At 42.2% G+C, this 16651-nt stretch overlaps 2 protein-coding genes across 2 annotated transcripts in view; both read right to left on the bottom strand.

Moving 5' to 3' along the window:
* The window catches only part of LOC135881089 (deleted in malignant brain tumors 1 protein-like), a 95759-nt gene extending 80043 nt beyond the window's left edge, over positions 1-15716 (bottom strand). Inside the window, exons 1-3 of the mRNA XM_065407593.1 lie at positions 15647-15716; positions 8147-8300; positions 6479-6696 (exon numbers count right to left, since the gene is read on the bottom strand). Of these exons, the coding sequence (XP_065263665.1) occupies positions 6479-6696; positions 8147-8300; positions 15647-15716 (442 nt within the window). The remainder of the gene's footprint in view (positions 1-6478; positions 6697-8146; positions 8301-15646) is intronic.
* Positions 2235-6108, bottom strand: LOC135881029 (deleted in malignant brain tumors 1 protein-like). Its single transcript, XM_065407518.1, is given in 4 exon segments — positions 2235-2680; positions 2683-2720; positions 2889-3277; positions 5956-6108. Coding segments are annotated over 4 exon segments (1026 nt in total).
* Positions 15717-16651: the final 935 nt, after the last annotated feature.

Here is a 16651-nt window from a genome sequence, read left to right as displayed (position 1 = left end):
AATCATTTTATGACATAAACTGACAGTAGGGTGGAGATTTTTTGTGGGAATAATTGATGCTTGAAAAATTTCTGGATACTTTCATAATTAACTCCTTTTTCCCATCAAATTGTGTTCACAAGGAAAAAGGCTTGTCCCTTAGCACACTCCTTTTTAGAATTCATGATAAGGAGGCAGGCAAAGAATATGACATACTGAAATGTGATACTTAAATGTGTCATGGAAAAAGTCACCCACGTATTGATTTTAGTTCACAGACTCAAGCCTGAGGCCAGTTTATTGCAAAACATACCAACGCGTTGGGGTAGCGGCCCGAAAACTACCACACCTAGCACAGCACGCAGGCTGCCTTTATTCCATCAAACCGCAAGCATAGTACAAATAATACATCATTTATGTGAAAATAAGAGTAGGGGTCTGTCCCTTTTTCCTGGTAGCTCCCTCATTATTTACGAGAATTGGGTGCCTATTGGGGGGGGGGGGGGTTCTTGGTGGTTTCCGACATGGGTGGTACTTGGCACCAGTTGGAGTGTTGTTCTTGTCAGGGTACATATTGTTTTTTTCCGGGGTCATAGGGGTTTATTACGGGACGCCCAAAGATGATATATGATTAGCTGGTTGGCAGATAGCTGGAACTATAGGGGAAGTTGACCTTTACTAGAAGCAATTTCTTCATATAGGCGGTTATTATGTTTTATAAACAAGCGGTTATCATGTTCTTACAGACAGGCAGTTATCATGTATTTCATAAACAAGCAGTTATTCTGTTGCTAAGGCCTATTGCATTGCTTCCTCCCCCTCCCTCCTTTGATCATAGCCCATGACCGTATTTGGCAGGGGCTTGTACAGCTTAGTTTTGTTCAGGCTGTGTAACCCTTCTGCCCATCTAAGTTGGCAGCAACAAGGGCCGGGTTCTGTATCTAGGGGTTCCGTTTCAATAACACAATGCAAAACCGGCTCGAGCCCCCACCCAGTGACCTGGGACAATTACATACCACCCCCCTGGGTACCTCTAAGAGGCAATACTTCCCCTCTTGCAAGCACGGAGTCTGAGTGTAGCAGAAAATGTTTAATAACATGAGGTAAACGACATCAGCATAAAATTGGAAAAACACCACAAACAGGATTCATAACACAAACCATGAGCAAAACCCACCCCAGCAAATTGGGCTGTGTCCTTTCCCTTTGGTTCTTGAATCCAGCAACCCAAAAATCACCCAGAGTCCCCAAAGTCCAACACCCCCAAAGTCTCTTGGGTCCAGCAACCACCCAAAGTCCCAAAAGTCCAACAACCCCCAAAGTCTCTGTCCCTGGTCAGTGCAGCCCCAGAGTAAAAAGGGGGGCACACAGGGTGTTAAGGGGCACCTTACGTGATCCGAGGCTGGCCAGCCGTCTGTTTCTCCGTGGGGGTTCCGCCGCAGCCTTTACCACAAGCCAGTCCACTTTCCTGCCATCCCACGAACTGCTCCGCTCTACAAGCTGCTCCGCTCCACTCCGCTCTGCTCACCGACCTGTGAGCCGTTCCAGCCGTCCCCGCAAACAGCTCCGCTCGCCGTTCCTTGGGCCACTCCAACCGGCCCCACAAGGCTCCACGCCGCTCGCTGCTCCTCCAGTCGTCCCCCCAAATTGCTCCGCCAGCTGCTGAGCAATATAGCTTCAGGCTCCCCCACTAGTTAACACAGCACTCAGTGATCTCAGCTCTTAATAACTTTAGCTCTTTTGTGATTTCAGCTCTTAGCAATTTCAGCTCATAGTATAGTAGGGGAGCCCCAGTGCTGGTGCACCACTGGCCCAAAGTGAATTCAGCTCAGCAGCCTGCAACTAGACTCCTAAGGGAATCAAAGTTAGCTCTGACATTCAACAGTGGAGAGAGGAGGCAGTGCAATTGGTGTTTCAAACCCTCAGAGGGGGCCCATACCATCAGGTACAAATACCTGTCCCCATCCTCTCTCAATTCGCTGGGTTTTGTAACCCATGCCCCTTGTCAAGCAAGTGCTACTTAGGTAATGGTGAAGGACTCACTCAGTCCTTCTGTCATACAACAGTTCCACTGGCCTTGATTCACAGAATCAGGGTAACAAAACTTTATTCTTCCTACCCCAATAATAGAGAAACTGGGGATCCCACACCAGCCAAAGTAACCACTTTCAGTTGCTGTGTTTCATGCCAGGTGAGTGGGTGTGCCTATGCAAACAAGATCAGCCCCTGGAGTTCTTTTCCACACTCGCCATAATTCACCACCAGATGTCAGGGTAGAGCTCATCCTGACTCTGCTTACATCTGTAAAGGCTGTCTGTATAGTCAGCTTCTGTCAGAGGGCCTGAACTTGGGCCTTCGTTGTTACTTTGGCTGCCATAAAGAAGGCCACCTAGTTCTTTTTCCCCACAATGATATTGTAAAATAATACTTAACAGATACAGCAAGAGAAAAGGCCATAAAAATAAATTACCAGATTTTCTGTCCTCATTGGTTTCTTTTTTACGCTGGACTGGCCCCACAACAACATCTATTTTTTCCTGGTAAGGACTTGTATCCCTCTTGCGCCTCGCTAAACATCCCTGATAGCATCGAGAAGAATAATCATATGCCCTGCATACAACTATCTTGCACTGCAAGTAAATGGCAGCATGTCTGTTGAGAAACTTGAAGGCACTGAATTTGAAATGAACAATGTATCCCATGGTGAATAGTATGAGATGTAGGTGGAATCTCTTACACATCTGTAACAAAAAAACAAAACCAAAATAAATCAGAATTGCTGCACTAACACACATGGAGGAATCAGAGTAAATATGTCTGCTTCACTGCTGCAATGCAAGCAATAAAAGCAGAAAGAAAGATGCAAGTATAACTTTAGGTATAACTTCTTTATAACTAAAAGTCCTTACCCATTCCTGATTAAAACATAAGTCAGGTTTGTGAAGTCATCAGAATATGGAGATGCCATGCACGTGTCTGCAAACATCACCAGGTTGGAATCGGAACTGTAGAGAGTGGCTTGAAGGAATAAATCCTGGTTTAAGTCAACATAGTATGGGGAATTGTAAACTGGATTTGAGAAATTTGATGATTCATAAAATGAAATATTCACGTCATATCTGCCATGCTGGGTTTCACGTATGTCAATAGCACCTTTGGCAACGTACATTATTTCTACCATTGTGTCCTGGTTCATTTTGCAGGTAATGTGAAACTGAAAGAAGTTTTCCCTTGTGATAATATAACCAGAAGGAGATGTTCTGATTACATTGGAATAGGTGATAGTGTTATTTTTCACCTGTGAAAATATGAGAGAATAAAATGTTTCAAAATATTGCAGTTGAAATAATTGATTTTGTAAAAAGACACTGTCAACTTGAGATTTTTAAAAACTAGCTAATTTTTTTTAAAAATCTAGTTTCCCAAAGAACACTCTTTAAATAGTATGCTCTGATTTTTTTTATTTATTTATTTATGCTTCTAATTACTTAAAAATATTAGAAGAGTTTTTCTGCTTCTTTGTTGATGTTTATGATCTTTTCAGAAAGGGACCGACTATGCCATGGAACATTGATTATACACAAATTCTGCCCAATGCAGAAAGCAAACAAGTTGAAAAAAATAGATGTATTCTCCCCCACCCCATTTGCGTAATCTCAGGTTTCACTTACTTGTAACATATTAGGTATACAATTTTCCAACAGGATTTTCAAATTGAGGTTGCACCTTTAATTTGGTTCTGACATAAACAGCCCACTGAAAAATGTAGTCATTAGTAAAATGCACACCTTAGTCCACTGATTGGAATCTCTTGTCAAAGCACCACTGCTTCTCTCTTGCTCAATTCCTCCTACGTTCCAGGAGAATGGGGAGTTTGCACATTTTTGGTTAATATGTATTTTGTGGTGATCACCCTAACCCTCACCAGCAGGGTCTAACAAGTGACTACCTTTCAAGGCGATACAAGTGCTCTGGAACACATCGAATTTGTCACTAATCTGAAGAGCAAGAGCCATAAATTCACTTTTAAGACAAGGTGTAGTAGAGCTCCCAGAGCTAGCATAAAACCTGTTCTCTGAAGGCACTTTTATAAATTCACTGAACTTTGTTTTTCTATCTATTTTATTAGAGATCAGTTCATGCTATGAAAATCAGTTCTGGATCTGGATTTCAGACATCCCAAAGTCTATGGTAGTTCAGATATAGGAGTTTTGTTCAGTCCATTATAAAGACAGGGCCTATTGACAAAGTTTGGATTTATCTTCAGCACCCAAATTACAGGGATTTTTGTTCAGGCCACTATCTGTTTTTATATAGTAGTATTCTAGCTACTCAGTGTACACTTCTGATGGTTAATTCATGTAGGTGCTTTATCAAAATGACATAAGAAAAGAAACATTGTACTATTAGTTTTGCTCAACTTCTGTATTAGCACCTGCTGCTCAATTAATGCCCCTTCTGCAATAGTTTGTAAACTACGTACATGATGAATTACATTTGCACACCTTAGTGGTCCATGGCCAGGATGTACATATTTAATCAAAGTGTTCTTTACATTTTTTGATTTTAGAATGAATTTGTTGCTCGTGAAAGGTGCCAACTGACAGTCCTGGAGTCTAAGCTACTCTGTTTATCCACAGAATGATAGCTGATTTCCCCCAATCCTCTACAGTGAGGTCTCAACCCTGACACAGAAGGGCCACTTTTAGGGATGAGGTAGATTTCTCCCCCTTCGTCTACTCTTGACAGATTTTGGCCACATCTGAAACAGAACCAAAGAATCAGTCCCTTCTGGTTGTACACCTTCCCAGGACTTGTAAAAGAAAGAGTTAGGGTTTAGGGATTCAAATATTACCCTCTCCCCTAAAATTCAAGGGGATTTTGTCCACTGTCTACCTGTGACAGAGTGCTAGGCTTTGTCTACACTGCACTTTCGTTGATAAAACTTTTGTCATTCAGGGATGTGAATCCCCCCGCCCCTGAATGACAAAAGTTTTACTGACGAGAAGCACCAGTGTGGACAGTGCTTTGTCAGCGGGAGAGCTCTCCTGCCAACAAAGCTACTGCCTCTTGTTGGGGGTGGATATATTTTGTCGGCGGGAGAGTTCTCTCCTGCCGATAAAGAGCGGCTACACTGTGCACCTTTTAGTGGCATGGCTGTAGCGGCACAGCTGTGTCACTAAAAGGTGCGTAGTATAGACATAGCCCTAGCTGTAGCACCATGGTCTTGTAGGTAATTGCCTAACAAAGAAGATTATGGGCTAAATTGGAGGCAATTTACCTATTATGGTGGAAATTGACACTTGGGGGCAATGATTGGGCTATCTGGGTAATTAGCTCAGTAAGGGATGATACATAATTGGCAGGAACAGGAAGTGGGGAGCTCAGAGAGTGAGTTGGATGAGGTAGAGAAAGCTGGATGGAAGACTCTTCCTGACACATGCTTATACTATGTTCTGCAGTGCTGTGAATCTAAAGATACACATTGTATGTATAGCATGAATAAGAGACCATGCAAACAGGCCGGGCAATGCAAGGTAGCTGAAGGCACACCCTATGACACTACCAGATGGAGTTTTTCCAGACACCACTGACCTGGGCAACATTCACAGATGTGACCAAGAGGTCAAAGGCTCTTCAGCCATCCATGCTACCAACACCTTGAGTCATCCTGACAAATATGAAGTGACCGGGTTCTGTGTTTATTGTAATTTCCCCTCAGGATCTTCTTTTTTAAAGTCAGGGCTCCTAATTGTCAGTAAGGTGGTTAGACAAACTCATGCACAACAAATATACTAATCACCTCGAACATAGGATGAGCATTTTTAAACAAATATTTCTGTATCTAAATTATGGCCTTTTAAAGTGAATGGTTTGACTGATCATTTTTGTTCAAAACTAATTTAAATTGCTTTGTTCAACTAAAGGTGTGTTCACATGCAAAAGTGACATATGAATAAAAAGTACATTTCTCACCTGTCTTATTGTACCACATCCATTAAAAGGTATGTTGAATATAACATAGGTTTCCGTGATCTGTTGTGGCCCACAGGATGAGTCATTCAGATAAACATCCCAAGCATTGTAGCCCAATGACTGCAGATAGGTTCTGTTAATGACTGCACGCATATATTGTCCAGAACATGACAGTGCTAAATGATGAGACGGAAGGAAAGGTTCATATTAATTTTAGATATGTATCCAAACATTACTATAATTAAAAATCAACTGGTTCCTGACTTAAAACCCCTGGGCAAGCTCAAAAGCTTGTCTTTCACCAGCAGAAATTGATCCAATAAAAGATATTACCTTACCCACCTTGTCTCTCTAATATCCTGGAACCAACTTAGCTACAACACTGCCAGATATTAAATTTAGCCTGATCTAATGTCAGGCTGATCTAAATGAATGGGAGTCTTTCCATTGACTTCACTGGTTTGATCAGGTCCTTATTGTTACCTTACTAATAGGAACATTGCTATATTTAAGGCAAGCTTACCTGTATCATTGTTCTTTTCTGGAAACGAATCATAGTAAGCACTGAATCCACTTCTTGTATAACTAAAGTCACTTGAAAACAGAACAGTCATTGTATTTGAAGATGATGTAAATGTGTAATTTGAACCATCACAAATCCTCCCAAGTAGAGGAGATGTATTCAGAGGACCATCATAGACTTCAACAAAGTCATAAGCACAATTATATGAAAATTCTAGCCTGTGGAGATAAAGTTATTTTGTGTTACTCTAAAGCAATATCAGAGTTAGAAAATAGTTTTCAAAATGAGTGAAATGAGGTTGGAACGAACTGATTCCTGTTGACTTCAGAGGAACCTAGTACTAAACGAATATATAATAGCGTGAACACTTACGCCTTTGTTGATAAGCTAAGCTAACAGCAATATTTGGGCTAGAAAATGATTTGGTGAACTAATGCAAATCTATGGCAAAATTCTCCTCCCAGATCTGCCAGTTAGAGCTCTGTTACATATTCTGCACAGTTCTGCACAGAATGATATGCAATGGAGACAAACAGTGAGATCTGGAGAGGAACGTTTGACATAAGTCAAAGGGGTGTGTGTATATTCTTGTTTCTTTTAAAAATGTGTTTTTAAATGTGATTGCATCGTTTGTGGAAGGTGTTGGACTGACAGCCACAGAGTCTGAAGACTCACTTACAAAACAGGGACTATAAAGATCAAGCAGTAGACAATCAAGCTTATTCACAAACTATTGCTGTGTTATATAGGACTGGCATTTTCTGAATGAAAACGCTTTCTCTCACATAGATCAAGTTTGGATTCAACCACAAAACCATGTCACCTCGATGCGACAGTAGCTAACATTTATTTATTCTTCCAAAAATACCCATACAACTTGTAGGACTATACAATGCTCATAGCATATTAGCCGAGTTAAAGATAGTAAAAATATTGAATCTGTGCTTGGCTAACATTAAAAAAGATTTTTCTAGTTCTGTTTTTAAAGAAAAACAAAACTATGCTTCCCCCTGCCCTGTGAGCTATTGAAACCCTTCAATGACTCCAAAAATCTCCCCAATTGCTTTAGCCTGACTTCCTTCACTATCAAGCGGTCATGCCAAAAAAAAGGTTCTTCCAGACCAGGAAAGTTGGCTAACATTTCCCATTCAGTGCTGCTCCACAAATGAGACATATGGCTTGACCACAGAGGCCCAGAACTGTCAAGGTACTTAAGCATGTGTTTAATTTTAAGCACCAGAGTAGTCCCATAGACCACTATGTGCTTAAATGCTTTGCTTGATAGGATCCAGAGAGAGGTAGGCTGCCTCTGCAGCATTTCCAGTGCCAGCTATCGAAGGAGAAAAAGGACCAAACGAGACTCTTGCATAGTAGTAAGTTGGTCAGCTACTAGATTGCCAGATCAGACCTTCTACTGTATTTGGTTGATCGGAGACTTTAATAATGAAATAAAATAAAATTCATAAGAAACATAAGCAATGGAACACCTTTCAAAACTCAAAATCAAATAGTGTAAAGAGGTCAGTAAGATTATAAGGCTCTTCTATGCAAGATCAAAATCTTACAAAAAAAAAAAAAAGCCAAACAAATATGGAAAGTGGAAGTCATCACTTTATATCAAGTTCTCTGAAGGCTAAACTGCAGTTCAATACCTAATATTTTACTTACTCAAGATGCTTAAAGATGAGTCTGATATAATAATTGTTCTTGACTTCTATTCTCCAGATGCATTTTACATTCATTGGATAGTTTCCAGGAAAGAATGGACTAGAGAATGATCCAGAAGCTGTGGAAAGGTAGCTACCACATGAGCCATTTATTGCTAAGAGGAACAAAAACCAGTATATTTTAGAATTCCTTTTGGTTTTATTTCCGGTGAAGATATTTAATCTGTTTATTCAGAAGAGGCCTCAATACAGCTGCTGGGGAAAAAGAAAAAGGTGGCCATACATGCCTTGGCACAAGTTGCAGAAGCCTAAGGGCCGCTTAAACTTCCACCAGCTTGTAATGACCCCTAGGAGCCTTATGTGGGTGAGGATCACAAGAGCACAGTGTACTCTGGCCTTGCCTCTTCTAGCCTCTCCCATCACACCCTCTACACCAGAGCCAGGAGTGAGTGCAGTAGAGCGTTATGGTGGTTTTGTGCTAGCCAGGTGTTACTGGGCCAGGGAAATCCCTAGCTGCCCCCTTCAGGCAGTTTGCTTGAAGCTTGGCCCTGCGCCAGATGCACCACACCCCCCAAACGAGGGGTAAGGTTCTGGACTTTGATTCTTTCCCACTGAGTTCATTGATGAGGACACAGGGGCAAAATGAGAACAGACACATGCATGGAATTAAGCGGCAGACCACAGCTTTTATAAACTTTGACACAGAGCTGGAGTGCTACCCGCCCATCACCCATACTTTCCTATACTAGGCATTTAATTGGTTTCAGTGCGGAGGTTACTGGGCTCCTTACCATAGAATCTGTAACTAGTGGCAGGGCGACGGGGATCCTTACCATATAACCCATAACGTGGGGTGGCTGTCTTCAGCCTACTCTCCAGGACTCAGCTCTCTCATGAAGGGGAGAGAGGACGCAGCAGGGTGATGATCTCAACCCATGAAGGCTACAAGGTCTGACCCTATTGCATGAGCCCAATGCCCACCACCAAAATCCCAGGGCTTTTACCTCTGAGAACTGTTCATTTTATTCTCTTCACTGACTGCAAACCGGCCAGCAACTAGCTTAGTCGCTCCCCACCCAATCACGCCACCTGATATCAACACCCAATCCATGCCTGCACATGTTGTATCCGTACACCAGCATCCCCCAAAACTTTTGGTCTGCTTGGAATGGATGTCCCTACGCTGTACCACTGAACCCCCTTTCTCCAGGAATATCTTGGTGACCCCCTGGTTTACTTTCTTGCTAGCCTTGCCCACATGAGCTGGGTCTGCTCCCAGTCCTTGCCTGTCAGGGAGTGCAGAAGTGACATGAGCTGATCCCACCGCATGTGTCTTCTGGGTGGGAACAGCTTTGGCCTGCAGCCCAGCTGAGATTCAGCTGCCGGGCTGACTACCCTCTTGTGGGCCCAATGCTCTACAGAGTGCCCGCAAATCCAGATATTGCATGTGCTCTGTGTGTGTAGCTTCTGAAACAGATGAGCACATTGGGTTCATTTAATTTTGCCATGCCCTGCCACCTTTCTTTTTGTGAGCCCTTTTGCCTGCACCTGCTGTGGGCCAAACCCCCCTGCAGCTGCTGCCGTTGCTTGCCTTATCATGAAAGAATGAATACCAATTCCGGGGTGAGGAGTGGGCATGGGTCAAAACTGCAGCACCACAAGGTTTTTCTCAGTATTGTACCAAATTGGTACCTTGTCAGGCAGCTGCCATCACCCTATGTGAACAGCAGTCTCAACTGCAGGCCCTGTAAGCTGTTATTGTCTTTACATCTTGAGAATGATGACCACAGCTGCTTCTGTGAGCTGGTGAATTACCCTTTCCTTGCTGGAACAGAGCCAAAAGAGGCACCACAAGGCTCCTGCACAGAGATAAATTCTGGGAGCAGGGGAATACTGGCTAATCAGAACACCTCTCTCCCAGCTGGTCAATGGATGCCAGAGTCTTTCAGGGGAGAGGAGCTACCTAGTGTCATTTGGCCAGTGTCTCCCTCCCTTGCTACCAGGATTGTCCCCCTTTTACCATCAGCCCCATCAATTTCCCCCCTCCATTGATGCCGGAGGGTGGCATATGGCAGTTACATGTATTCTGTGGTCAGAGAGTTATACCCCTATGCAAGAACCTGCCCATACAGTTTTGGTTCCATGTCAGACCCCAAACTAGAAAGGACCTCACTCTTTTTGACAATTGCTATATTAAATAAAATCTATCAACGATATTTTTAAACAAATAAAATCTCAAAAATATAGAATAGATCCAGTTGCTTTGATAAACACACAGAGAGAGACAGACAGAAGAGTGTGTCAGAATATGCTGCACATAAAGAGGGCCATATTACAACTGTTACATACATACATATAAACCTAAGTTTCAGTTCATACACAGTCCACACACAAAAGACCATAAGTGTTGCTATGTCCCAGCTGCCTTTAGCCATTCTGGTGATTCAAAGCTTGCTGGTAAATCTGGCCCACAGTATTTTAAATAAAGTAACATTAAACTTTATTCATTAGACTAATATAGTATTATGAAAACATAAACTTGTAAGATATTATTTGGCTTTATTATAGATAGTGTTGGGAGAAAGTACTAGAACAGTAATATACAAATCTAAGGAGATTATGTGTATATAGACATAAATGATTAATACACGTGTTAAAGAAAAATGTTAGTGAGGTATGTACATTTACATGAAAATTTAAGTAGTGTTAAAAACATTACTCGTTTTCTAAAAGTTTACAGCAGATGTTCATGTGCCACAGCAACATAAATACATTATCTTTCTGTAGGAAACCAAACAGAAGTAAAGTCAGTAGAGAAAATTAACATCCTCTAATAAGAAAAAGTAAAAGAAAAATCAAATAATGGGAACTTCTCATGGGGAAGGAGGTAGCTCGGTTTGGAAGGTATTAGATTAAAAGGTTGAATACCATTTTCTATGCAAGATAGAGGCAAAATGGAACACTGTAAATCCTTATAGATATAATGGATAGATGAATAGGTTAACTAGATTGGAAGGGTATCTCAGATAGATTTAATACTGTAAATTAGATCAAACAAGAAACCAAATCTATTAATGTTTTACTTGATTTTTACTCAGACCTTACTCTGGAATTGATGTAAAAACTTCCATTGAATATATAAATGAGTAAGGAAGGACATAATGATTTGGCCTAATCAGAATAAATAGATAAGCACGTAAAAGTTCAATTTCATGACGTGATAACTCTAATCACTTCTGAATAGATGTGTGCAAAAAGCTTAAATCAATCAGCCTCTTGACTTGTATCAGTGTTACACCTCTCTCATTTGCCTCAAAGATTTAGAACACGTTTTCATTTAGCAATTCAAATGGACAATGTAGCCATTAGGACTTTTAGCTGAAGCTGGGCAAATTTAAGCAACCCTTTCTTCCTCAAGCTGCCGTTCACTTCAGAAAATTGGTTAGATCATTTTGTTGGGAAATTCACAGCACCTACAGTATGTGTGTAATGTAACAATGTAGCAACATACAGCACATTAGATACTGTCAATCTGTTACCAAGGAAAGCAATACAGTATAAAATGGAAATTGATACAAGTTGTATGGTAGTCAGTATCAAAAACAAGTAGTTGTGATGTTAAAGATCAGACACAGAAGACTATAAAATGCAGGACAGTAAGCAACATCTGTTGTACATATTTAGTTTTTAGCATGATTTAGGTCAAATTCTCTATCATATTTTGGAGGCGAGAGAGCGGTTCTAGTTTAAGGTAGACAGTAGTAAAGTAAGGTCTCTTTCATTACCACTGCATGACTGTAATGGCCAGAAGGAGTGGAAACATCTCCTTTATTCTGCATTCACCTCTCCCCTTTCCCTGCCTTCTCTACCCTCAACTTTGACTAAGGGGATTTACACAACAGTTACACTAGCAATGAATACCACCATTGTACAAATTATACTTCCGTTTCACCGAAATCATTAACCACTCTTTACACAACAAATGAACTGGGTCCAAAACATTTAAGTAACATCTGAGACACGAGGTGGGTGAGATAATATCTTTTATTGGACCAACTTCTGTTGGCGAGAGAGAAGTTTTTGAGCCACCCAGGGCTCTTTTTCAGTTAGTCCAATTAAAGATATTACCTCACTCACCTTGTCTCTCTAATATCCTGGGGCTGACACAATTACCACTACACATAATGTAACATCTGTTCATAAAGCACATTGAAAAAGAAAGCATTATACAAGCACTAAACAACAACCATGGCATTAGTTGCCGAGACCAAAAACACAGGACCTGATTCTCCTCACAAGGACACCAATGTTAATCAGAAATAATTGCATTGAAGTTAATGTAGTGACAATGGTGTGAAGTTAGAATCAGGCCCATAGTTTTACTGAACTAAAGAGTTCCAGGAATTTAGGCAATAGCTTTTCTCAGCAGTATAGGCTGCCAACTTTTCTACCTGAATAGCTCTCTGAAAACTTGTCTTCATCCTTTTATAGGTAAGGGGGGGAAAAGTGGGAGAAATCAGAACATTTTAGACACAATACCTGCATATAAAAGCAACAGCCAAATGAAGGTAACAGAGTCATACATTTTGACTGGGTTTAGAGGTGCAAGAAAAGCAATGAACTTCAAGATACACATTGCTTGAAAATATATAGAGGCAACTCTTGAAATCTGATCTTTCCTCTATCAAATTAGTTAAAAGGAAGTGTTACATGGGTCACCTTTAAAAAAAGCTTTTGCTGCCAAGCTGTTCCGGTAAACCATGATAACAATATAGGTGTCCTCAATGCTGCTTTGATTTCTTATCATTTACTCCAGCAAAAGCTAGCTTTAAGAAATTCCACATCATTTTTATGCTGCTCTCTTTTAAAAAAAAATGTTTAGGGGCAGGTAGATTCTGGAGTATTAGTGTAGGTTGGAGGACTCCGTCACCAGCCTGAAGAAAAATATTTAGCTACTTTCAGATCAGTTCATAACCTTTGCCTCAGGGCTCTGGTGGTTGTCCAACACCCACCCACACAAAAGGAAACGAAGTAATAGTCCTATTCCCAACACAAATTGTGGGGGCTCTACCCTAGCAGCTCAGGAGTCAGGGCCTCTTGCAGTCCTCTGTTGCTGTTATAGGAAAGTATTTTTGCAGCCCAGACTAGATGACCACAATGGTTCCTTATGGCCTTGGAATCTATATCTCCCAAGCTAGTAATATCAGACCATCACCTGACACTGCTCAGCTGGGTTGGATGATTCCCAGCACATGCCTGTGGGCTAAAACCCATGTTGCTGATACAGACTAACACAGCTACCACTCTGAAACCTTAATAAGGTTCTTTAAATGCAATCTTGTTTAATTTAATAATATCAGCTTTTATCTTTCTCTCAAAACTATTCCCACAATTTTATTTTGATTAAATATACATTTATAATATCCATCACTCCAGTGTCCTGATCATATTTTAGTACTTCTGCTCACCAAACCCAAGCCTTGATATACACTTGAATATTCTACTTCTTAAAGATTTAAGTAGCTACCATTTGCAGAACTCTGCTGATAAATACAAACTAACTTAATAGTGGATTCGCTTAACTGAATCTGACACACAGTCCTGTTATGCTGTTTCCATGTATTTTTAATAAGGAAATATTACACAATCCATCCATAATTCCAAGGAAAACTAAACACTGGATGTAAGTGTATCCCCCCTCCTGAACTGATTCTTGCTATCACCTGTATTTAGAGTGGCTTCTCCTCTCCCCTTGCATGGGCTGGGTCCTGGGTTCTTATCTGGCAGCAGGAGCCTCCACCCAAAGTGATTCTCCATTGTGTCATTTACATAAAGGTGCTGTCCCTTGAGAAAGTGAATAATATTAGCTGGCAGGGACTGTAAAGCCCAATACACAGGGAACCATAAAATTCACAGAACTAACCCCAGCAAAGGAACATCACACCAAAACCAACAGTATAACCAAAGAAGGCTTTATTGGGAACAAGAAAATAGGATCTAGGGAACAAAAGTCTTAATAGTTAACCTTGATAAATAAACCATTTCCTCACATCCCAGCACTAACAACTTCTCCAAACCACTCCCTCCCTGCAGCTCCCCAAGGCAGATGATAGGCTGAGGTTGTCCAGAGATAGTGTTTCAGTGCTGTGGTATTGGCCTGCTTAAACTAAAAGTTCTCTTAATCTATCTTCACCCTGGGGGCAGGGGGAAGGTTACTTGCCTGACTCCCTGCTTCCTGGGTCTCAAATATTCCCATGGGGGTCTCAGCTGGCTCTTGAGAGCCAGCACTGGGTCAGAGCTCTGCAAGAATCCCCTTCGGTGGTGAGAGGAGTGGGAGTTTTGCAGCAACTCAGGAACTCTGAGCTGTGCTGTGTCCCTCCCAGATTCCAAACCAAACAAACTCCCTGAGTCAGGCTGTCCCCTCACAGGGGGTTGTGTGGCCTGGGTTTGTCACTGAGCCAGTAGATGACTCATCCAAATCACTCCAGGAAGAAGCCTCCCCATTGGCTTCAGTAGGAATTACTAGTCCATTCTGACCCCACTCCTGGCTCCAAGCACACTGGGAGATGTGGTCAGAGGACTTAGGCCTGGTCTACACTGGGGGTGGGGAGGGGAGGGCAATCTAAGTTACGCAACTTCAGCTACGTGAATAACATAGCTGAAGTCAACGTACTTAGATCGACTTACTGTGGTGTCTTCACCACAGTGAGTCAACTGCTGCTGCTCCCCCGTCAATTCTGCCTGCGCCTCTCACTGAGCTGGAGTACAGGAGTCGATGGGAGAGCACTCGGGGATCCATTTATCGCATCTAGACTAGACGTGATAAATTGATCCCCGCTGGATCGATCGCTGCCCGCCAATCCGGCCGGTAGTGAACACATACCCTTAGGTGACCATTATAGCTGTAGTCCTTTCAGGGCTCGCTGAATTTCAGTCTAGAGGTCCAGGAGGCAGGAAACTCAAAGTGGGGGTATAAGAAGGTTCCCTATGCACACTGGGGTGCCTCCTTGTGGTTCCTTTCAAGTATAGCTCCCCCCACCAGATGATGCCACCTTCTGTTCTCTCTCTTGCTCTGCAGCATCTCACACTCCAGGATTAGCAGCCCTCTTCATGGTTTGGTCCTCCAGACAGGTCATTATGTGTTTCTCCCCCCCTCCCCAGGATATTGTTCCCAGCAGTCCCCTAAGTCAAAGCTATACTACTTCCCCCAATCACTGGTAGGGGAACCCAGGCCCACCCTCTACTCCCAGGTCCAATTCAAGGACCCCCTAATCAACAGCCACAGTCTGCTTTATTCCAAACATTACTGCTATTTCCCTGAGCCTCTTCCTACTCTGTCTCTCTCAGATTTCTGTTCCATTACCCTTCTAGGTAAACCCTTCCTTCAGAGCCTGAATCACAGGGCTTTGACTCTTCCTTTAGGTTTTCTTTTCTTCTCTAATACCTAGAGAGTGAATGAGTAGAGGCTTCCTCACTACAACACTTTCCAATCTCAACTTACTAGCTTTGTACCAGCCCAGTCTACACCTGCTCAGCTGAGCTTCATCTTCCATAAGGCCTTGTCTATCCATTTTAATTGTTCCACAAGTGCAGCCTACTAGATTAACTAGCCCCTTCCTACCTCCCTTAATCCCTTCAGGTGAGGTGTGGAGTGAACACCCCAGGGAGTGGGTGGGGAGGGGGAAATTACATAAGTACTGTAGGTTTAGTTGCAAAATTAGAGTTTAAACATACAGCAGAGATTGCTGAAAATCGCAAACAGAATGCTTATGGAAAGAATCCATGGTAAAATTGTTTTCATTGGACTCCAGTGCCTCACATTACCAATAAAGGTTGCTCAAGAAATTTGGCTGTGCTAGGCAACACTTCAGTGTGATGCCACCCCACCCCACTCAAATTCGGCCTGGTCGCCCTTCCATCGTCACAGAGGGGTGGCCAGGCCAAATCTGAGTAAGTGTTGTTGAAACCTGGTACGTGGGCTCACAGTGCTGCTTGGGTTTGGTCCAGCCCCTCCCCCCTCCCCAGGTTAAAACCCGCTGCTCTAGTTAGCTTCCTAGAAAGCTGTCAACAAGGCAACTCCCTAGCTTGTCTATAGCTAAAGCAGCCTTGGATTTCCAAAGGCCTTCCACACTCAAAACTCCTATTGCCTTAAATGGGAGGTGCACATGTGGATAACTGCCCGCCGAGACATTTGCTAGATTATCCAGAGGGTGCTGGGGACAGGTGGATAGGTTTTTGTCCCCTGTGAACAAATTACTCCAGAGCATGACAAACAACCTTTAAAAATGACCTTCCCTACATTCTTTACTTCTTTCTGTTGCATAGTGCTCATTAGTATATTATTTAGGTTTGGGGAAGATTAGAGTAAAACACTGACATCTGTACAGGAGAGACAGACCATTCTTTGACCATTGTTTTGACTGTCATTATTGATTGAGAGCTGAGACTGTAAACATTTTGGGACAGGAAATGTCTTTTGGTTCTGTGTTTGTACAACATCTAGAAC

The sequence above is a fragment of the Emys orbicularis genome, chromosome 7 (genome assembly GCF_028017835.1).
Source record: "Emys orbicularis isolate rEmyOrb1 chromosome 7, rEmyOrb1.hap1, whole genome shotgun sequence".
NCBI classification, from domain to species: Eukaryota; Metazoa; Chordata; order Testudines; family Emydidae; genus Emys; species Emys orbicularis.
The sequence above is the reverse complement of the archived record's forward strand: the minus strand, read 5'-3'. Positions and strand labels throughout refer to the sequence as shown.